Source organism: Malaclemys terrapin, chromosome 11 (genome assembly GCF_027887155.1).
Source record: "Malaclemys terrapin pileata isolate rMalTer1 chromosome 11, rMalTer1.hap1, whole genome shotgun sequence".
NCBI lineage: Eukaryota > Metazoa > Chordata > Testudines > Emydidae > Malaclemys > Malaclemys terrapin.
In genome coordinates this window covers 45,537,600-45,560,641 of record NC_071515.1, presented here as the reverse complement: position 1 = coordinate 45,560,641, position 23,042 = coordinate 45,537,600, and the positions used below count along the sequence as shown (strand labels likewise).

General features: G+C 40.1%; 1 protein-coding gene across 3 annotated transcripts in view; it reads right to left on the bottom strand.

Moving 5' to 3' along the window:
• The window catches only part of GRB14 (growth factor receptor bound protein 14), a 98,515-nt gene that overhangs the window by 49,932 nt on the left and 25,541 nt on the right, over positions 1 to 23,042 (bottom strand). The window contains exon 1 of one of the 3 annotated variants that reach the window (XM_054043287.1): positions 15,525 to 15,693. The exons of the other annotated variants lie outside the window; for them this stretch is intronic. Within the exon in view, the coding sequence (XP_053899262.1) occupies positions 15,525 to 15,587 (63 nt within the window). The 5' untranslated portion in view covers positions 15,588 to 15,693. Of the gene's footprint in view, positions 1 to 15,524; positions 15,694 to 23,042 lie in introns of those variants that run through there. 3 annotated transcript variants of the gene reach the window in all.

Below are 23,042 nucleotides of genomic sequence, written 5' to 3'. Positions count from 1 at the left end.
GGCTACCTGCCCACCATATAGCGTCTCCATCACCAGGTAGGTTTCCTGGGTGTGGTGGAATGCCAATCTAGGGAGTTTAGGGATTCCTCCCCCCCGTCCCCCAATCCTCTAGCATTTACCCACAAAGAGCAGGTGTAGAGAGAGAAAACTCTCAGAAACTACCTTATGCAGTCATGTAAAAAAAAGAAGGAAAATGTGAGCATAACAGATTTCTCTCTCCCTATTCTAAGCTAATTAGGTATTATTAATTATTTGTATTACCATAGCACCAATATGGGCTCCTTTACCCTAGTATCTGTGTACATCACAAGCACGTATAAATTTGTGCTCATCGCACTCGTGCTAGGGAATTATTATTGCCATGTTGCAGATGGGGGAAACTGAGGCATCAAGACACTAAGTGACTTGCGCAAAATCATATAGCAAGTCTGTGCCAGAGCAGGGATTGTCTCCTGAGTCCCAGGCTATGGGAGGCAGGGGAAGATGGAGGGGGGGGGGGCTCACACTGCACTCACAGTTCTTCTCCTAAATTAGGAATACATTAAGAAGCACCCACATACAGGTACACTTACAAAAAAAAAAAAAAAAAAAAAAAAAAAAAAGTCACCTATGAAAATGAGGGAAAGAAAGGAGTTCCAAAAATCAAGCTAACACCATATACTTCTCATTTTGTTTGCTGTGGTCAGTGAAGTTAAGGGCAGGAGGTCATCAGCCATACATTTGAATTCTTTGTTCTTGTTTGTGTCAAGTGTCACCAATATTTAAATGGTGCTTTGTATTTAACTATCCAACATATTCTTTGCTTGTCAGACAGCAATAGAATTCGGTGTTCTTACATAAAGTAAATCTGTTACTGACACATTCAGGGCTGGATTAAAGAATTTGGGAGCCTTATGCACTAGGGGAATTAGGGGACCCTCCCACCTTTCCTGCCCCAAGGATGTAGGAGGCTGGGGGAGGGGGTTGTTGGAGAGCAAGACTGCCCTGCACTCATCCTGCAGCAGATCCTGCTATTCAGTAAGAGGAGCAGATTGTTCTTTCTGGGCAGCAATTTTATACAGAAAATCTAGGCTGAACTATAACATACAGGCTTCAAGGTAAAAATGCCAATATTAATATCAGTTTATCCTCTTGGAGCGCATTAGAGAAAGAACATAGATGGGGGAACAAAGATGAGAAGTCTTTAAACTTCAGCTTTAAATTTAAAAGTTGATAATTTGTCTGCTTGTTATAGCATTATTCTCTGATAGTAGCCTAGATTGTCCAGGCAAATTTTTCCTTTGACCTGGCACAAATGTATGCCACATCTCCCATGGATTATTATTTGTACTGTGGTCAAGCCTGAAGGACCCTTTGTTTTTTCTAAAATATCTAGCTCAAACAGGAAGACTGAAATATCTCTGGGGCAACATCTAACTAACTTGAAACAAGACAAAAAAAATGGGGGGTAGGGAATAAAGATACTGTCTTGTGGTTACAGAAGGAATTCCATGCCTAAAGGACAACAAATGTGACAATGTCTGCGGCAGTAGACAAATAGGGTATTCAAGGTTGGGGGACGGGGATGATGAAATAAGTGACAAACATGGATACATAACGAATGACTGAGTTGTGGAAGGCCTTGAAAGCAAGGCTAAGAAGTTTGAATGTTATGTAGCGAAGAAAGAGGAAAGTCCATTATTGGTGAACAGACAACAAAGATTATTTAGTATAGAATGGAGGGGGGGCAAGGTGCGTGTCAGGAAAGCCAGACAGGAGGTAGTTAACATTGTCAACACTTGAGATGAGGGCTGGAATAAGAGTTTTACTAATATGGAAACAAAAAGATGGGATTTTACAGAGGAAGCAGGAAGTTTTGGACATAGCATGACTGTGCACAGCAAGGGAAAAGAAGAACTCAAAGAAGACACCCAAATTTCAGGCTTAAATGATAAAAGGATATTAGAGTTGCTAAAGGTGACAAAATGGGGTGAGGTGGGAGGTGCCAGTCTAGAAGAATAGACTAGGTAAGGAGTTCAGTTTTGCCCATAATATGTTTAAGTCTGTACTATGGAGACTCTTCTGGCATAGCTATGCAGGCATAGGCCTGTAGTGTAGATGCAGCTTACACCCATCAGAAGGGGTTTTTCTGTTGGTGTAGGACCACTACCTACTTAAACAAAGTTGCTATGTCAATGGAAGCCCTAAGCACTATCAACATAGCGGAGTCTACACTGGGGTTATGTTGTTATAATTACATCAGTCAGACGTAGCTGATCTCACAGAAAATGGGAGGATGACTCACTAGGGTTGCCAACTTCATAATAATTTAAAAAATGGACACTCCAGCAGGAGTGCCAGAACCTCTCCTGCCCCTCCACATCCTCCCCAAGGACCTGCCCCTGCCCCCCACTCTTCCCCAGAGTCCTCCCCCCTCATCCCACTCACTGCTTTTCCCTCCCACTCTCCTGCCCGGGTCAAGAGGGACTCACCTGCTGAGCTAGGGCTGGGAGCTCCTGCCACCAGACACAGGTAGGAGGTGGCCCTGGCTGAGTAGGGCTGATGCAGGTGATGACCTGGCACCTCTTCACCTTCCCCACGCACAGTAACCGGACATTGGTTGGCCGGTCAGTAGATCGGAGGGACAAATATGAAAGCCAAAGAAAGGCAAGATTTCAAGGACAGTATGATCAATAATGTCAAGAACAGCACAAAGGTCAAAGGCGGCAAGGATAGAGTAGAGGCCCTGAGATCTGGTCTTTAGAGACTTGGCAAGAGCAGTTTTAGTGAAGAGGAGAAGGCAGATGCCAGATCAGAGGGAATTCAGAATGGAGTTGGAGGACAGGAATTCAGGGCAATGGTTGTAGAAGGCACAGGGTGTGCTTAGAGGTGAAAGAAATAAGGGAAAAGGGTTGATATTTGGACAGGCACCTGGGGGAGACCAGAGCATGCTTGTGTGAAGAGAGGGAGACAAAGAAGGTCTGGAGGCTTATAAGTAGAAAAAAAAGCAAGAGAGACACATTAGTGTCAATACTGGAAAGGGGAAGACCAGTCTAAACCTGATGAATGATTTAGTACATTGTGTTGAATTCTTCCCAGCAAGTTAGTGTGTGTAGATTTTATAAAAAGTTCAACTACCTCAATAAGTAACTGGATATTTATATAGATCAGAATAATCTCAAAGCTGCACATAGAATCTTAGTTATGGGTATGGGAAATACTTCAGTTTTAGCATAAAAAGCCTAAGCAATTCCTTTTGTGCTGTATGTATGCTACATTTATTCCTTTATATACAGCTATGCAGAATCATGTCTACTAAGTAAGAAATTTACTCCTAGCAGAAATAATTATTCAGCAAAGCCTCTTGATACACTTCCAGGCTAGATAACAGAATCTGAAGGTTAAGTTCTGACTTACTGGAAGCCTAATTTTTTCATAGGAGACTAAAGTAGTATGGCTAGGAAATGGCCAGGCACTTTTCCCAATTGATGAGAAATCAGTTTTCTTCCAAGGGATTTCTGCCAAAAGGAAAGGATTATGAGCAGAGAAGAGCACTAAACACTGCCAATTTCCTTGGTTACTATATGAAGAATGTTAGATGTTCAAAGAAGTCAAGAAGAAACTGAAAAACATATCAAAGAACTGAAGAGGGAGAGGGGGTGGAGTGGAACATTAATTGTGCCACTAAAGCTTGTCAAACCACGCCAGCTAAGAAGTAATGAAAGAATGCATTACACCATTCAGATTTAAAGACTTGGAAAAAAACCCACACATTTATGACTTCTTCCAGACACACACAAATTTCAAATGAGCTGTGTTACATTTTGCCATATAAGTCACATTAGATCATTGTGAATTCTGTAACTAAAAATCATCTGAAAAAGCCACAGCAAGTGTAGAGACCAGAGTGTCATTGAGTGACTAGCATACAGCAACTGAACCTAATACACAATATTTTGTCACATGATAAAAATATTTAGCATGCACATGTTAGAAAAAGCAAAAGGCTGGAACGGGATTTTTACAAAGACTGTGGAAAAACAAAAACACTGGTTTTTCCTGCTAGGTTTTGTTTTACAATTATTCCTTTGAAATGGCTAAAAATTAAAAAAAGTACCTTATTGCATATTTGTAAACAAACATGGCTATTGGCTGAAATAATTTTTAAATAATCTGTATGTGCATGTTAAATTAGTTGTCAACTATTTCTCTCCCCTGCTCAAAGGATAGCCATTTCAATACATAGAGAAGGCAAGGCCACAAACTTGTCTCCCTCCATTCAATCTGAATCATATCTGGTCTCTGTCATCTCCTTTAGGGTTCTCTCTCAATCAGCTTAAAATTTAACCACCACCAAAATAAACCTTTATCTCCCTTCCCAAACAGCTCTTCACTCCTTCTGTTCGTTGTCACTCAGGCTCATAACCTGAAGGTCAACTTCGACTATTTTGATCCCTCTCCCTACTCTTCACATCAAAGCCATCTGCATATTTGATGCTTGTCCTAGTGGTCATGTCTAGGATCTGTCCATAACAGCTTAAAATCCCATTTAGGCCTTCATGATCTCCTCTCACGATTATTTCTACCACCTTCTCTCGGGTCCAACTGACAAACCATGCTCCCCTCCCATTTCCAGTCAATACACACACATAGCCATTAAGATAATCTGCCTCAAGCATTGTTCTGACCAGATCACCACTATCTTTGGACTCTTCCATCCCCCCCCCCAATCAAATTGAAGTTTCTTGTCCATGTCTTCAAGCCCTTCCATAATTCTGCTCATTCCCTTTTCAAGCCTTCTCTTCAGGCTATGCTCAGTATAGCCTAAACTTATCACTTGCTGGACACTTGAATATGCAATGGAAAAAGTTCATTTAAGTTTCAGAAACATGTATACAGTTAAATATCTGCAGACCTGGGGAAATTAATAAGACCTAAAATCACACTAATTTAAAAATCAGTCACAGGTGTCTTTCCGCTAAGATCAGCCTTTCAGCTGCATCTTCTCTTCAAACAGCTATGACAGGCCAAACAGCCAGGGTTTACAGTATGCAGGGGAGACAAGTGTAGCAGTGGGTCCACAACAATCTAAATGCCTAATATTAAAATAAATGCACTTGGAATATATGTCCAAACTCCCAATTTTTTTAACCGCATTTCTCCCCCATACCTTATTATTTGTATGATAGCAGCAGACAGAGGCCTCAACTGAGACTGGGGCCCCATTGTGCTAAATGCTATACATACATACGTACAACAGGTCCTGCCCTGAAAAGCTGGCAGTCTAAGTTAGTCAGACACACAAAGAATGGAAGGGGAAACTGAGGCACCGAGCGGTGAAGTGATTTACCGAAGGTTACACATAAAGTTAGTGGTAGAACCAAGAACAGAACCCAGGTCTCCTATCAGCCAGAGCAGTGCCTTACCTATTAGGCTATGCCACCTGACCTCATTTTCATCTTAGTCCCCCTCTGGGTAGAGGAACATAAGCAAACAGTTTTATTTCCCCCAGTTTTATTACAAAGCAGCCCAGGACAACAGACATGGCTGCTCCCTGCCATTGGCTGCCTTCCACAGCATTAGACTAATAAGATCATAAACATTCAAATTGCAGATGTTCAGCTATGTAGGTGGTTTGTGCATTATACCCCTTCCCCGACCCTATGTCTGTCTTATGTATTTAGATAAGCTCTTTGAGGCAGGGACAGTCTACTACTCTGTGTTTGTACCTAGCACAATAGGTCCCATTCTTGATTGGCCCTTAAACGACTCCATAATAAATAATAGTGGTTTTCATCCTTCATTTAGGGTATGTCTACACTACAGCTGGGAGCATACTTCCCAGCTCAGGAAGACAAATCACACACTAGCTCTGCTTGAGCCAGTGCTCAATCAATAAATAAATAAATCAGGATATAGCCAGCGATAGCACAGGCAAGCAGCTCAGGCTAGCCGCTTGATACAAACCTTCCCAAACTCCCACACAACCGCTCCCCCCCCCCCCCGTGTATATACTCCGGCAACTAGCCTGAGCTACCACCTGCACTACCACTGGCTCGCTATCACCTATCTGTCTTTCTGAGCTGGGATGTATGCTCCCATTTGCAGTGTAGATGTATCCTTAAAGTGCTTGCACTTTTCTGCATGCAGCACAGTGGTCAGTAATAATCACCTGGGCCAAAAATAAAAAACACCAACAATATTTATCCTCCTCCTTATTTCAGCTGCAATTCTCCTATGGTGTAAAAATTCCTAGCAGCATTAGCTGTATTATCTCATAGAAAGTGCTAGGAAGGAACTTTATCAACCATCCAATACTGCTATTGAACAGTTTTTAATTCTGATTCTTCTCCACGCAAGCCAGCTCCCGATATACACCTATGGGAAGATATGGAAAGACTTAGCAGTTATGGAAAAATGTCACACTCACATAAAACGCCCTCTACAAGTGGAGTAGGTTTAGCAGTACTTCAATAACCAGAGTAGTAAGCCGAGCACTTCAGTAATCAGACATTACAGTAGCTCTGTAACCAGCATGGATGTATTATTTGGGCTGCTGTAATACTTCACACTTTTAATGACAAAGAGCTAGAAGACAATATTAGATTAGGACAAAAGCACACTAATCGCCATTCCATCCTGGTTGGAATTACCTCGTTTCCTGCCTCCAGTCTCAGTGGTCGCAGTTTGTGAGCTATTCTTGCTGTAGATTTCTGGGTTGAACTGCCCAGGCCCAGCAGAACGCAGATCTGAATATAGTTAGTGCCCACAACAAACTCATTCCTTCTGGCAATATACCAGATCCTGGATTTTGTGAGCTTCAAGAAGCAGAACAAGACTTCCCTGTTCAGTCAGGCCTTTAGACAAAGTAGTTTCATACTGAAATAAAAAGGGTGCTCAGGTGTTTATGCATCTTTAAATAATTCCATTTTTCCAATTGTCCTTATGGATAGGAAGACAAAATATTCCAAGAAGAAACCACTGCCTCCAGATGTATCCATGTACAGACACCATTGGTATGTCAATTTGAGTGCTTTTATGTAAAGTTCCCAAATTAATGCACTAGTCTTTCACCTCTGGGGACCAGAATACAAATTGAAAAATGGCTTTCAGCCGAACAGATATATGTTCTCATCACTAACTCTGAATAAGAGTTAGTTTAAGTAGCAATTTTTGCTGAGAAAAGGCCCAGGATTAAAGTATAATGGCGGTTGCAGGCCAGAAGTTAGGTACACTAGAGGTGGGTGGGGAAACTTTCAAATTGGTTCTTTACACCCATCCTGACTTTAACCAATCTAATCAGACCCTCAGCTCTTAAAACACTACAATTTATCATTTATAAGTTATCTTACGTAATTTTTTTTAAACAATGGGCATGACACAGTTATGTGTCATGCTATATATGCACTTGGGTTTTATACACAGAATGACTTATGAAACCTTATGAAAATAGATCCTAGTTAGCATGAAATGTCACAGAACACTTTTACCATGCCTTATTCCTCATTCCATGTACATGATCGTGTCTATGTTTACCTACTACCACAACCAATCCTATGGATGCATCAGCATTTATTTTTAATGACTAACTAGTTCTCAGACAAACAAATAAATGCTTTCAATGCAGGTTGATATTTTTAGTCAGATTCCTTAAAAACAGTTTATAGAAGAGTAAAAAGTTACCAAGACTAGAGAGAGAGAATATTAATTCTGACTGTTAGAATGATCATGGGACCAAAATGTACAGACTTGATTTGAACAATGTTTAGAGATATGCATATTTGCATGCATATTCAATAAATTACCTTTCCAGCTGACTTTTAGGGTTTCCCTTTTGGAGAAAAGGTCAGACCCTTTTAGAATAACATCCATAGCAAACAGTGTCCATGTATGGTCTGTAGCAAAGGAATGGCATGAATCATGGAAGTACATTCTAGAGGTAATAAAGCTTGTACTGCATTTTAGTCTTACGAGATGTAGTTGAATGGCAATATGGTATGGTATGAATAGCATTTGTCTATATTAAGGTACAACAGATACATATTTGGAGCATGTATTCCTTTCAGCTTTTCAAAAAGAAAATGAAGGTGACTAGTGCATCCATCAGGAACTGGCAGGATAGCCACAGATCAGCTAAGTAATGCAACTAATTTTTCTTCTCATGAAAAAAATGTCATTGCAATATTTTTTGTATAATTGGTAAAACCTGCACTTTTGCCCTACTATATTGGATACATATTACGTCAAATTCTTATGGATTAGATGACCAGCAATTGAGAATACTTTGTGAACTAAGGCTCAGTTTTCATTTGAAAAGAAATAGAGCTGCTATTTTTAAAATTGTCTGACACAATATATTCCTAATAACCATTGAATTCCAACATAACATTTCATACTTTACTTACTTTTCCCCCCCATTTTTGACATTGTATATAAATCTAGTACTCAAAAAATAGGACAAAAATAGTATATTTGTGACATTTTAAAAGCACATTTTTGGAAAAAAGAAAACAGTGGGGAGACTGCCTTTTAAAATGTGCGTTCATTCTTCTAAGGAAAAATCTACTATTTGAAATAGTATGTAACATAAGAAAAGCCTAAAGATGATGCGGTTCAAGTCAATGAGAGCTTTGACCTTGGTTACAATAATAGTATGATCGTATCTTAAATGTTATACTACATGATGCAGTCTGTGTATTTACTAAAAATATACTAGAAAGAACTAACCAAAAAAAGATCTGAACTGGTTTTTATATTAAAAGGAGAATGATACTCTCCCCCATTATAAACGTTTTCCCAACTTTGTTTCTACATTAGATCGATTCAAATAGCTGTAATAAAACTTATTGGGAGGGATTCATGGAAGGAAGTCTCTGAAAGGAGTTCCCCACAATTGTTCTGGAGTGGGGGTTGCTCTCTGCAGAACCCACCTTCAAACCTGGAGGATCCCAAGAATACTAAAACTATACCCATGGAGACCTGCTGCACCCTTTCCCTCAACTACCCCTTCTCCCCAGCTCCCTGGAAACACAGCTCCATTGGAACTGCTCTACAAGGGTATCTTCCTGCCCATGGTAGCTGCCCAGGAGCATTAGGTGAGGGGGCTATACAGAAATAAACACAGCCTAGGGCTGTTTTTCATCTTTTGCCTAATGTCCATAAGGAGACAAAATGATACATATCCCATCCTGATCCTATCACATGCCCATCGTCAGGGAAGGTCAGGGATTTTCCTACAATCCCCCTGAATTTCCCCAACCTCCCCCTCCCCCCCCCCCCCACACCTCATTACATGCAGTGTTGCCAATTTAGTTGTTGGCTGGAAATTTGAATTGAAATTTAAACAATACACACTTTAAAAGCATATGCAGTACGTGAGAAAATACTTGTACCTGAGAAAGCATAATGGGTTTGAAAAGTATAAACAAAGACTAGCTTCCTAATACAGCTGTTATTTATGACAAGGTCGGCACATGTTTTTTCAGCTATATTGGCCTACATAATGATTTCAAATTATGATTTGTAAGCAAGGTCTGAATGAGTTCTCCCCTGACAGCTAGAGATGAGCCAAGGGTGGGTGGAAAGGCTTCAGGACCAGACTGTATTTACATGAACACACCTACTCTGCCTAGGTATCTAGCAGCCGGAGCCGTGCTGCCCAACTGATCAGTTTTAGCTGGTGTTGGGTTACAAATCACTTTAGTATTGAATTTGGGGGTCATGAAATGTTATACTTATTGTATGAGTAAAGGGCAGCAGAACTGTACGTAGCCTGCCTGAATGAGGGGATCTCCCTCAGTGCTTAATTTGTGCTAGGGCTTGCCAGGGCTGAGCCCCCGCACCTCTAGGCTTGGCAGTTCAGAGCCCTGGCACCTCTGGGCTTGCCACTGAAAGTAACAAACTTGCTTGAGCCCCGGCACCCCTCTCATTACAAATTAAGCACTGGTCACCCTCAACTGAACTGCACGCTCTAAGCATGAGGTTTGGATGGCATATCCCAGTGAAGAGAGGGGGGGGGGTTGGGCACAGGTGTTTTGCTTGGTGGTGTGGGCTCTGCCTAAAAGTCACAAGCACTATTTGACCTGCCCCTCTCTCCTGTTTAGAGATAAACCTGATTAGGCTCCATAGAGAGCCTTTTGGTTTGTTAAGTGACCACTAGAGCTGAAATCAGAGATAATCAGGTCTAAGTGCTTAGATCTGCTGTGGGACAGTGTTTCTGTGGACAAGACGGCCCAGCCTGCACTAGCAGCAAGGTTCCCCCACTAAGAGCTGGGTGGAACCTCGAGACACCAACTCGCACAGGTCGCAGTGGCAGGTGTCCGCAGAAGAGGACGGTGCAGGGCCATTGGAGACAGAGCAGTGGAGTGAACGGTGGCACAAAGAACAACAGCGGCCAGAGCATTTGTTTGTTGGACTATGTTTTAGTGACTTCACTCAAGAATGCTAGATTTGTGACAGGGAAATTTACATAATGTGTGTTTCCTAGTTTTTAAAATGCATTATTTGCCAAGGTCATTATCTCACATCATCACTATCTCAAGAGGTCATTATCTTGGAGAGATTCTGTACTAAATTTTTTTTATTATTATAATTAATTTTTATGTAAGAATGGCCATATTGGGTCAGACCAATGGTCCATCTACCCCAGTATCCTGTCTTCCAACAGTGGCCAATGCCAGTTGCTTTAGAGGGAATGAACAGAACAGGGAATCATGGAGTGATCCATCCCATCGTCCACTCCCAGCTTCTGGTGAACAGAGGCTAGGGACACTCAAAGCATGATGTTGAATCCCTGCCCATGCTGGCTAACAGCCATTGATGGACCTATCCTCCAGGAACTTATCCAGTTCTTTTTTTAACCCTTTTATAATGTTGGCCTTCACAACATCCCTAGCAAAAAGTTCTACAGGTGACTGCGTTGTGTGAAGAAATACTTCCTTTTGTTTGCTTTAAACTTGCTGCCTATTAAGTTTCATTGGGTGACCCCTGGTTCTTGTGTTAAGTTAATAATATTTCCTTATTCATTTTCTCCACACCCAGTCAAAATTGTATAGGCCCCTATCATATCCACTCTTAGTCATCTCTTTTCCAAGCTGAAAAGTCCCAGTCTTTTTAAATTTCTCTTCATATGGAATCTGTTCCACATCCCTAATCATTTTTGTTGCCCCTCTCTGTACCTTTTCCAATTCCAATATATCTTTTTTGAGATGGGGTGACTAGAACTGCATACAGTATTCAAGATGTGGGCACATCATGGATTTATAAAGTAGAAGTGGAGGAACTTGGTTTGCCAGATTGATCAGCCAAGCCAATACTGACAACCTATATGAAATGCCTCTTGACTGCATCAACATGCAAAAAGCCTTATAAGCCAGTCACTATCAAAGCCAATTTTAGAAGTACTTAATAAGGCTGTTAATAATGGAGGAGATACAACTCAATTTATGTGAACCAACATGGCTGTTGCATCATACTTTCTATTTAAGCAAGAGATACCACACTAAAAATTGGAGGCCAATGTTAAGAGCACTGTCATTTGTTAATCCTGAAGTTGTACACTGGTTCCGAACAAGACCAGCAAATGCTCACTATCTTTCTGCAAGAAACTCAACTGACGGGTTAGAAGCATGCAGTGCAACAGTGAAAGACTCAGTAATTGAAAAAGTGAAGAACTGTCTCACCACATTCAGAAAATTTGCATACATGGCTGATGAATGCACCAATGTAAATGGGTGCCAAGTATTAAGTTCTTGCATATGTTATCTTGATAGCTGTGGAAAGCCAGTAGATGCGTTCTAGAGGTTCAGGTTATAGAAGAGACATCAGCTGCATTTGTAACATCTTAGAGTTAAATGCTTGTAAATTGAACCCCAAAGAGATGGCTGCTTGTGCATTTGATGGAACTGCAAACTTCTCTGGAAGACATAGTGGAATGCAAGCTTTGATCAGAGAAAAGTGTAACTCTAAACTCTCCTATACACACTGCAGAGGCCATCTACTGTAGCTAGCTCTAGTATGAGCTGCAGAATCTTCAAAATACATTAACAAAGCCATAAATTTAATGGCTGTGTTATATTCTTTTTTCAGCAAAAGTCCAGAAGGACTGAACATATTGGAAACAGAAGATACACTGGGACCGAAGTTCAAGTTAGTCCAACCTGGGAAAAGCTGCTGGCTTTCTCATGAGCGATTCTTGGTTGTTTTCTTAAAATTACTGCAACCATTATTACTGGCTTTGGAAAGCATCTACCAAGATGGGATGGATCTAAGTAGTGAGACTGGTGGACTACTTTTGTTACTAAGTTCAGAGAAGACTATCGCCATTCTCTCTCTGGTAAGTCTACTGTTGAAATCACTTGGGTCATTAAACGATGTCATTCAGGCATCTGCTACAACAGTAATAGATCTTTGTCCACCAATAGAAGCTACCCTTGGATCAATCAGAGATATCCACTGAAAACATACTGGAAGAAACAAAGACTTCAGTCCAGAAGTTGACTAATGAAGGCACTTATATTGACTCTTTATGGGATGTCAAGCCAGCAGAAAAAGTACACAGACTTGATTCTTACAAATCTACAATAGTGATTTCTGGACTCTACTCAACTTCTACAAAGCTTTTACAGATGTCTGTCTCATAAAACACTTACAGTTGAGTGAAGTGAGGTGCTACCAGCAATGGGGCTGCTATGTGATCAGGACAGAATAGAGAATTTTGAACACAGAGTGGCATATCATACAACAAACAAATGAAGATTTAACTTCAACTTCTTCATCATCATCACTACTAGTGGTTCGACCCAATCTTTGTGCTATGTTTCCTGGGATGAACGTAGTAGGAATTCATCTCTTGCTATTCCCAGTCACAACCGCTACAATTGAGCATTCTTTTTCCTCATTGAATAGAATTGTGTGTTCTGAAAGAAGTTGTCTTCTGTATGATCATATCATGAAGGACTGGAAGTAATGAACACACAAGAAGACACCAAAGAGTTGTGCAAAATTACAAGAAGCCAAGAAGGATGTAGATGTAGTGCTTCATAGTAGGCTTGAGAAGCCAACTTTAATTTCTCTGATGATTTTAAAATAGGAGTTCAATCTAATAAAATAGTCGTGAAACTTTTTTCCGTTTTTACTATGGTGCTATTCAGCCCACCTTTGCCCGCACAATCTCAACCCTCGTTGACCCTCTTCCCCTCTCCATCCCCCATATATTCAAACACTCCCCCGAATTTCAATATCTGGGGAAAACACTGGGGAAGATGGTGCTACAGAATTGGCTAAGTCATCCTTTGGGGGGCAGGTGGGGGAGGTGGGAGAAAAGAGATCCATACAGAGGGTATGCCACATGCACAGATACAAAGAGCACAACCTGCATCAGGAAAAGTTTAAATTGAATTAGCCCTAATCAAGGACACGTGCCTTTGAGTATTCAAATGTAAAAGTTGTTTGGATCAGATATCCATTGAATATCGGACTCTGGGTGCACACAGTACATTTTGCAGTTTTCTCACTGAGCTTATAAAATGTGGAAGGCTGTACTAAGCATGCTGTACTAAGCATGCATGCATAGCTAACTTAGCTGCATGTTGAAAGACAGTGAAGTTGTGCGGAGGTTGGGGAAGGGGTAACTGGCACACTTGTCCCATTCACTGTCTATCTGTAAAGTACGTAAAGAACACTTAAACACTTCCTAAGGTTTGTTGAGGAATGGGGTCTTTCAGGCATACCTTATAAAGTTTCAGAGGATTGGGCACTGGTGGAATCTAACTAAACAGCAAAAATACAAAATGTGGAATTATTTTTTCCTTCATTCATGCACACAGAAAATTCTGATAAAAACTTTAAGGCTGCAGGTAAAGTATTCAAAAACCAGGGAACTGGTACACCAAAAACCAAAGTTACAGGTACACCTTTACCTATGTCAGTGTCTACAGCACAAGTGTAGTGGGTAATATTGTGTATTACTCTGTCTGTACTAGACAAAGTCCATTAAAACAAATGCCCAATAAGCAAAAATAGAGCAATAATGAAAGATTGTGGCAACATGTAGACCACCTAAGTTTATAACTGAATTATCTTGGAAGCTAACTGCCTCATTTCCTAAAATACATGAAAGCATTGTTGAAAATAAAATGCATAATACGAGAGTATTGATTAACTTAACATTCAAACATTTTAGATGCTAGAGAAGAAAATTTTCTTCTCTCGCAAGTCAGTTAAGATATATTGGACTATTAGGACAAACAAAATGCCAGGAGACAAGGACACAGACATTTACAACATGCTATTTGCATATCTAAGGTGGGGGAGGAGGGAGAATATTATACCCTAGATATAGTCCTAATTAGGACAGTATCATAATGCATATTGCACAAGACAGAAAAATTAAGTTATATGTAAAACCTTAATTGTGGCATTTCCTGAATTTTGAATGCTGAACTGGGTAATCTTACCATTCTCCTAATGTACTTTTTTGATCAAAAACTTGTAGCTCTTCTTACTCAGAAAACCGTTTTGGCTCAAAAGCTGTGTGATCAAATGGTGTACACACCGTGGGCCAAACAGGTCATAACAAAACATGCACTATGTCTTATTTCTGTAGAGATGGCCTTGAAAGCCTCTACAACTACAATGATGTTTCACTGAAATTCCATCTTTCATAGCTGTGACAGTGTCTCAAGAGCAACTGAGTAACAAAAGACCCTATTTACCAGAATTTCATTTATTTCGGGGGAAATAAAGCTATAGCACATGGCAATGAAACCTACCTTTGCATATCTATTTAAAATCACGTGGATTTATTAAAAACAGATAGAGATTCCTGCATTTAATATAAATTAATACCACTGTATTAGAAAAGAAGAACATCTCCCTCACTCAACTTGTTATTTTTAAGTGTCTATACAGCCACACGACATAGACTGGCTAGTTTCTAACTCTGGTTATTAGTCACAAGGTGTAATATCAAAATTGTATGATTTTGTATCAAATACATTTTTAAAAGTTAAATCCTTATATTAAGAACTGGAACAAATAAAGTTTAAAATAGTTTCTAACAGTTTTTTTAAACTAAACATTAATGCTTACATTCAACTTTTAAACTGAAACTTAGCCAAAAGAGTCAGTAAGAGAGTATAAGAACATAGACGCTGATTCAAACTTCAGTGGGATTTGAATCACGCCCTTAAAAACCCTATAAAAAGTGCATATTTTAACATTAATAAATGGAATTATGATATTTAGCTTTTTTGGCCCAACTAAGATATTCTATACATACATTTTTCTCTTATAATTTGTGGTTATAGTACTGTGCCTTACAGAGAAAATTATGTGTGTGACAAGTAGTCTAATAAGCATTAATCAACTAGATGTAATAAAGACATTTCACTATTTTCTTAAAATTATAGCATTTTTAAAAATCATATCTACTTATATATAGCTACATTATATGTTTAAACTGTGCAACCACTTATCTCTCACACACACACACACACACACACACACACTACAGTGAATGTTACACACTTACTTAAATGCCCTACCCTTTTTTGAAGAGCTATTGGAGTAATCGCTGGCAAAGTTACCCTTCTTGCATACAAGCTCATGTCTGCTCTTCACAGAATTAGACTAACAGCCTCCGTTCAGGTCATACATGAAATAAAGTCAGTCCCTGGCAATATTCCTTGAAGCCTCAGTTCTCAGAACCCAATACCTTAGAGTCAACGCAAAGAAACAAGTAAGAATGCAATAAATGTCACCCTGCTTATGTGAATCCAACCCTACCCAAAGCCAATTAAGGATGACTCTGGGACAGGACTAACTAGCAACCAACCAATCACAGGGTTTGCAAACTCCTCCTTTGTCCTTGGAAATATGTTCTGATACTTTTGTTTATGATATTTAAAGAAGCAGATTAACAAGTATTTAAATCACACAGGAGCCTCTCCCCCACACCTCCTCCTCCTCCCCGAGGCCCTCCCCCCCCCAAAAAAAAATCCAGAGCAATTGTATGCCTTCTTTGTTGGTTGGAGAGAAAAAAGAATTGTGCCTTTTTTTGTTTAAGTATTTAATTTATAGACAGAACATTATACATTTAAATTTTAAAAAGTAGGCATATTTAGATTACATTTAAAATATGCTGTTCTTAAAATGACAAATTAAAGCAGATTATGTAGAAGATATGGTTAGAACAATGAGATTAAAATAGGTTTTAAACACAAGCCTCTTTTGATCAAGTATGTAGCATCTAAAATGTCACTCACACTAGATTAACAAGGTAAACGATCTACAACAGTTCAAGTCAAAAGTTCATAACATTTCAAACAATGATGTGCAAGATATACAGTTATTGCGGTCTTAAAAAAAACACACTGAGTAAATTATTTAGTGCATGTCTGAGTACTGTACATATCCTTGAAATGTTCAGAGCTGACTTGGCAAATACTATAATAATCCATGCCAAAACCACCTTATCCTTGTGATAGGCTGGGGGAGGGGGGGGAGGGAGGAAGAATAATTGGAAGATGAAGACAGCCATTTATGCTCAGAATGTGGTGGGGAGGGAGAAACTGATTACAAGCCACATTCGTCAGTGATTTTAAAGAATTAAATGCTGATGTGTTAAAGAGAACCAATACCATCATATATAATTAACAAAAAAATATATAATCATATCTAACATGCCACTGGTACTGATCGGGCATAATTAGAGCTCATAAATTCAATGTGCCCATTCATGATTTTAAAGTTAGGCATGTGCTTGATCACCTTGGTGAGGCCCTGAAGTCAATAGGGCTTACGCACATTCTTAAGTACTCTGCAGAATGAGGCCCTGAATCAGAGCTTTAATGCTCTTTTGCACAGAGCAATATGCAGATTTTATATATATAAAAACATTTTCACCTGTAGTATGTTGATGCTGTTACCCACAGCTGTTAAAGAACGACAAAAATATTGTCAGATAATAGGAAGTACAGGCAAACGTTTTCCTGCTGTTTCAAAATCTATTAGCCTTAATTATAACAGGCGGGGCGAGGCAGGGATGAATAACTGCTGTAAATTGATGCAAAGACATAAAGGGATCTAGATTGGAGTCCAGAATTTGATCCTTGTCTAGTTAACTTGAATCATATACTTTTAATAAAACCAATTAAAATGTGGCAAAAATCTTTTTGTTAGCTCAGTAGAAGATGCTCAGTTTTCACTTTGGTTCATTTCACACTCAGGCTACAGAAAAACCAAACCCATGGTAACTATGTAATCTCCCAAATATTAGACATGGTACTCATTTACTTTATACTCTGCTTATCTCGAGGTTTAGGTAAAGAATTCATTATACCTATGTGTTGCAAATTTCTAGGATGTAGTTACTTTTGAAGATCAAATTTTAATCTCCTTTCTATAGCATCTGGAAAGAGCATCTCCTTCTCCTACCACCATTCTCAGATCGGCTACTATAAATGTCAAAATGTTTGATTATATATTTTTTTTCACCTTTTACCCCATAATGTGACTTTAACAAGTTTGCAGTAAAACTTGAGACACAAACATTGGTGTTAGGCCCCAATCCTGCAAACATTTTACTCTCAGGAATACAGTTACACATGCACAAGTTGGCAGTATTGGGGCTTTAAGATCCTATGATGATTTTTTTTTTTAATTTTCTACAAAAAGTGAGGTTTAAAAAAAAAAACACACCATCACCACCAATAGTAATCCCAATATATTGCACCAACCACTTTATTGCAAAGGGAATAAAAATAACCAAAATCAGTTTAATCTGACCCTCAGGTCTTGAAGTTCCTTGTTGGCTGCCAAGAATTTCAATGCTTTTCGTTGTATGAATAATATTTTCCTATTTGTCTACAAGGTGAAGCAGAGGATTATTTTCCCCAGTGAGACTATTTGTGTTTGTTCTGCTCCAGGCAGACATATTGACAACACCAGGTATTTTCTTACTTTCCAAGGTTTTACCGAACATTTGAGTTTTTAAACAGGAAGCCATAATTCAGATGTTTTTAAAACCATACCTACCCACATTGTGCAGGTCTGTTCTTAAAAGTCTCTCTAAAATGGTACTATGGGATACTTCAGTTTTTTAAATTATTTCCATATCAAACCAGCACTGTTTAGAAAATACCACTTTTCAACTTGCATAGAGATAAAGCCAGAAGAGACCATTAAACCGCCTTTACGGGCCATTAGTTTTCACCTATATTAAACCCAAAATATTTTAGTGACACCAAAGCATTTTGGTCCTTGGGAGACTAAACTGTGTGACACAGGCAGAAAACAGCAGAGACTAAGGTGCCGCTAATGCCTGAGGTTCCTGCAGTGGCAGAGAATTGATTAGGTAAAATATGTCCAGATGATCCCAGCAGCCAAACCATGCTCCATTTTGGAGGGGAGGGTGAAAAACCCCCACGGTCCCAGCCAATCTGACCTGGGGGGAAATTCCTTCCCGATACCAAATACGACAGTTAGTATGACCCTGAACATGTGAGCTATCTCAAGGGAAATTAGTTTAGGCTATTTTCAGTTACAAGCTGTGTGCATGAAAAATAAATAAAAAAGGAAATTCTCAGGCAAAAAAAATATTCAATAAGATGGTGGAATAGGCCTGACAGTGGTTTTCCTGGAAAGGAAAAAGGAACTAGCATTTGTCTAGGCCTTGTTTGGCAGTCTCTCTGTCTCTAGCAGCATGCAAGTGCCAATTTCCACCGCCTCCATGCCATTAGCTATTTCATCTAGAAAGAAGATTCTCTTGACCACCGCAGAGCATTGGCCCACCCCATCTAGTACCCCATCTCCAGCTGTGGCCAATTTCTGATATTTCAGAGGAAGGCAAAAAAATCCAGACTACCGCTGGACAAATGTGCATTTGGGGGCGGAGGGGGGCAGGGAGAGAAATCCTTCCTGACCCTTACAAGTGACCATCTGAAGCCCTGAAGCATGAGATTTGATTATAGTCATTATCTTATAGTGCCGAGCTGCAAGTGTTAGGAGCATACTGAAAGCAATTCAGGTAATCTCATTCTTACTATGACTCCTAAAAGAAAGGGATGTACAGGGTGAACTTTCAACTGCCAGCTCTGCAAAGTTAAGTTGATGAATGAGATAAGCAGACCTCAATTTCAAAAAGAGATTTTTCAGGCTAACTAATATCTTTAGTACATGTGTTCAACTCCTTTGCCTTCTGTAGGTTGAAGTTATTACTGATCTAGCTCTAGAGCAGCAACTTAGTAAACATCCATGTTGGTGATGCACAAGAAATAAAATCCAGCCCACTCTATGTTTGTACCACTATGAACTGTTTTCATCACTAAAATAGCAGATGTTACTTTGAATACATACAGGGAGCAGATCAGCTGAGTAAGAAGGTGCCAGTTTTTCTATAGTGCTTTTGAGAGTAACTGCACTTAAATGTATGTTATATTGGATAATAAATTCTAGAGAAGCTAAGTACATTTGTTGCCACTTTTTTTTTTTTTTTTAAGAAAAAAGTAATTAACTGAAGGGGGGCATATCTAAAACCTATGGAAAGCTCATGAAAATCAGTAGCTACAATCAAGTGTTATCAAATAGCACATGAAGTAGGGATACACTTCTAGTGAAGTATCAGAGGGGTAGCCGTGTTAGTCTGAATCTGTAAAAAGCAACAGAGGGTCCTGTGGCACCTTTGAGACTAACAGAAGTACTGGGAGCACGAAAGCTTATGCTCCCAGTACTTCTGTTAGTCTCAAAGGTGCCACAGGACCCTCTGTTGCTTTTTACTTCTAGTGAAGAAAGGCTGGTCTTATGAATGCCCTGGCCCAGGAATAATGAGAGCTAAGTTCTGTTGCTGCCTTCTCCACAAATACAGCATGTGAACTTGGACAAGTCACAATCTTTGTGCCTCAGTTTCTACATTTTTAGAATAAGGATAATACCATTGAGAAGCTAAATTCATTAGTGTTTGTAAAGAGCTTTGAGACCTTTACATGAAAGATGCTACAGAACTATTATTTTAACCTAACACATTAGTATTAGGGCATGTCTTCACTACCCGACGGATTGGCAGGTAGCAATCGATCTATTGGGGATCGACTTATCGCATCTAGTGAAGATGCAATAAAAATCGATCCCCGATGGCTCTGCCGTCGACTCTGGAAATCCACCGCGGCAAGAGGGGGAAGTGGAGTCGACGGCGGCGCGGCAGCGGTCAACTCGCCACCGTCCTCACAGCCCGGTAAGTCGACCTAAAATACGCAACTTCAGCTACGCTATTCACGTAGCTGAAGTTGTGTATCTTAGGTCGACAGTCCCCCTCCCCCCCGTAGTGTAGACCTGGCCTTAGGTGACATAAGAGACCAATATATAGTCAGAGAAGCTTATTAGTCATACCATCTGCATTTCTGTACCTGAGCCACTAAATGGGTCAGACAGTCATCATCCTTCTGGGTTTCTGTCTCTTTACCAGAAGAATCACAGTTATACTATCAAGGTTACCGAGGAAACATGTTATATGGTAGAGTTGTGTTTTTCTGAAAAAGTATTTTCTTTAAGTAAAACTGAAGCACAGAAGACAAAACATTTCAGACTTTAAAGTGCATTTTGCTTCCTCGCATAAAATGGAACAAAGTCTTATTTCCAAACTGAACATGGAATGTGATTTCAGATATGCTTGAAGTAGGGCTGGAGTAAATATTTATTAATTCCCACATAGAGACAGCTGTATTAAACTGTTCCCCTGTAAAACAACATTCACAGTATATATATCCAAATATTTAAACTTGAATTCTAGATACCTAGGAAGTTTACAATTAAGGTTGAATAATCATCGTTAACTATGTACCTCTATTCCTCCACATTGATCTTCCACCTACTTATCTTGCACTTCTTAAAACTAGCATGGTACAGTATAGAATTCCAACAGCACACTTCAGTTGTAGGAGGTTACCACCACATCGACCTCTCCAGCCTATATTGTGTACATCACCCATTTCAGGGCAAGATAAGGGCAAAGCATGATAGCCTTGAGATTCTAAGCCCTGCGCTGAAAACTGAACCCAGATTAGTCAGTTGACAGCCAGCTGCTGGTGCAGCAACCAGGATCAAGGGGAGGCAAAGAAACAGGTGTACTGTGTACATTTTGAAACCCCTCTACTTCTTCCCTCAGGTGAGACGTGAGCAGGATTCATCAGCGAATTTGGTCAGCTGGTTGTACCATTAGCTTCCCCAGCTTGTGCTGGATACTCACAGGAATTGAGACGTGACCACTGATCCATGCCCCCCATCCCCTTGCATCATGTTATCATGACTGACCCAGTAAATAACTAATGGAGTAGGGGAAATGGAAATAGGCACTTGCATGCTGCCAGAGACAGAGAGACTGACAAACAAGGCCCAGGCACATGCTGGTTCACTTTTCTATTCCAAGAACAGTTGCTCTCAGATGACCTTACAAGCTCTGTAGGCTGTGCTAAGAGACAAACTTCTGTCAAGTTTCAATATTTATTTCCTCAATAGGAGTAAGTAGTAACATGTATGGAACTTGACAGACAGAGCACAGGCTGCAAGAGAGAAGAGTTTGGAGGAGATACCAAAGCATCCTCTCTACATGCATGTGGATAGAATGCTAGATACAGATGCAGCACCACTGTGAATAATTCTCTTAATAAAGAGTCAGTTTAGTTTTAGAAACATTGAGTCCTGTCACATAATTACCTAGCAGAGGGTACATGAAACGGAGTGAGGATACGAATATCATCCTGAGTAGAATCATATTCAAGGCCTCAGAAGCTAAGCAGGATTAACTTTCACCAGGAATAATTACCACGAGCCACACATTTTAGGCCTCACTAAGTAATATGTTCCACTAGCATGCAATTCACAGTGGTTTAAAAAAAAAAAAAAAAAAAAACACACCACACACACACCACTGACAGAACTCACACAGCTTATAACTTCTGGCAAAGCTCTGGGTTTAAATGTGTATGCAAGGTTAACACTACACAAAATCCAGGACTCCTGGCTATATTCATTTTGTTTTCAGGCATGCAGATGTGAAGGAACAGCTACTTCCCTGCTCTGCCCTGCAGGCAGGGCAGGACACATGTGTCCCCCTTCTTCTCAGCCCTCAGAGCACCAGCAACAGATTTCACCCCCAGCCTCACTCAGAGGAACTTTCCCTCCCCCCCCCCCGGACAGAAATAGTGAGACGTGGTTCTGGGACTTGGGTAAAATGCTGCCAGTTTCTTTTGGTGTGGGTTAGAGGTAGGCAGGAACTGGTTTTCCTACCCTGCAAAGATTTTTAAGATTTCAGAAAATTTTCCCATTACTCATTGGGATGAATTGGAGACCTTTCAAAAAAATATTGCAAAAAAAGAGAGACTAACCCACCTCACAATTGCCTGGTGTTAGTGCACTCACCTTGAAGGTGGGAGACACTGCTTCAAATCTCTCCTCTGCCCAATTTGGAACAGGGACTTGAACCCCGGTCTCTCACATCCCAGGTGAGTGCCAAAACCACCAGGCTATTGTTGGTCAAGAGAGGTTCTCTCTCTCTCTGCCCAGAAAATTCATCATGGACCTGAGAAAATGTCCTGATTAAAGTCATGTTAAAGCCAAATCACTCCCCCAAAAGGTTTAGTTTTCCATCAAAAAAGACGTAATTGAAAAATTCCCAAACACTTCTAGTGTTGGGGCTGGAGGAGCTTTGTAAGCAGACACCAGGGACCCGAGATGGGCTTGTTGACTATATACATGTTAGATGGATATAAAGAGTCTACACTACTGTTTGTTTTCTTTCCTCCTTTCCCCACACCTCCTCAGTTTCTATCTTTATCAGAAGCCTAGCCCAAGTGACTCATTTCCTCTCCCCAGTAAGGCCCTTTCATATCCCCCATCCCACAATCTACTGTATTTGCAAATATACCACCAACTCCTCACTAGGGGCTCAAGAAGCAGAGTAGCTTCTACTTGTTAAGCTGTTCAGGACTCAGGCCTCTCTCTAATTCAGAGCACCCCAGAAAATGAAGACAAAAGTAACCAACTGAGTTGAGTTAGTTTGTCTCAGCTGG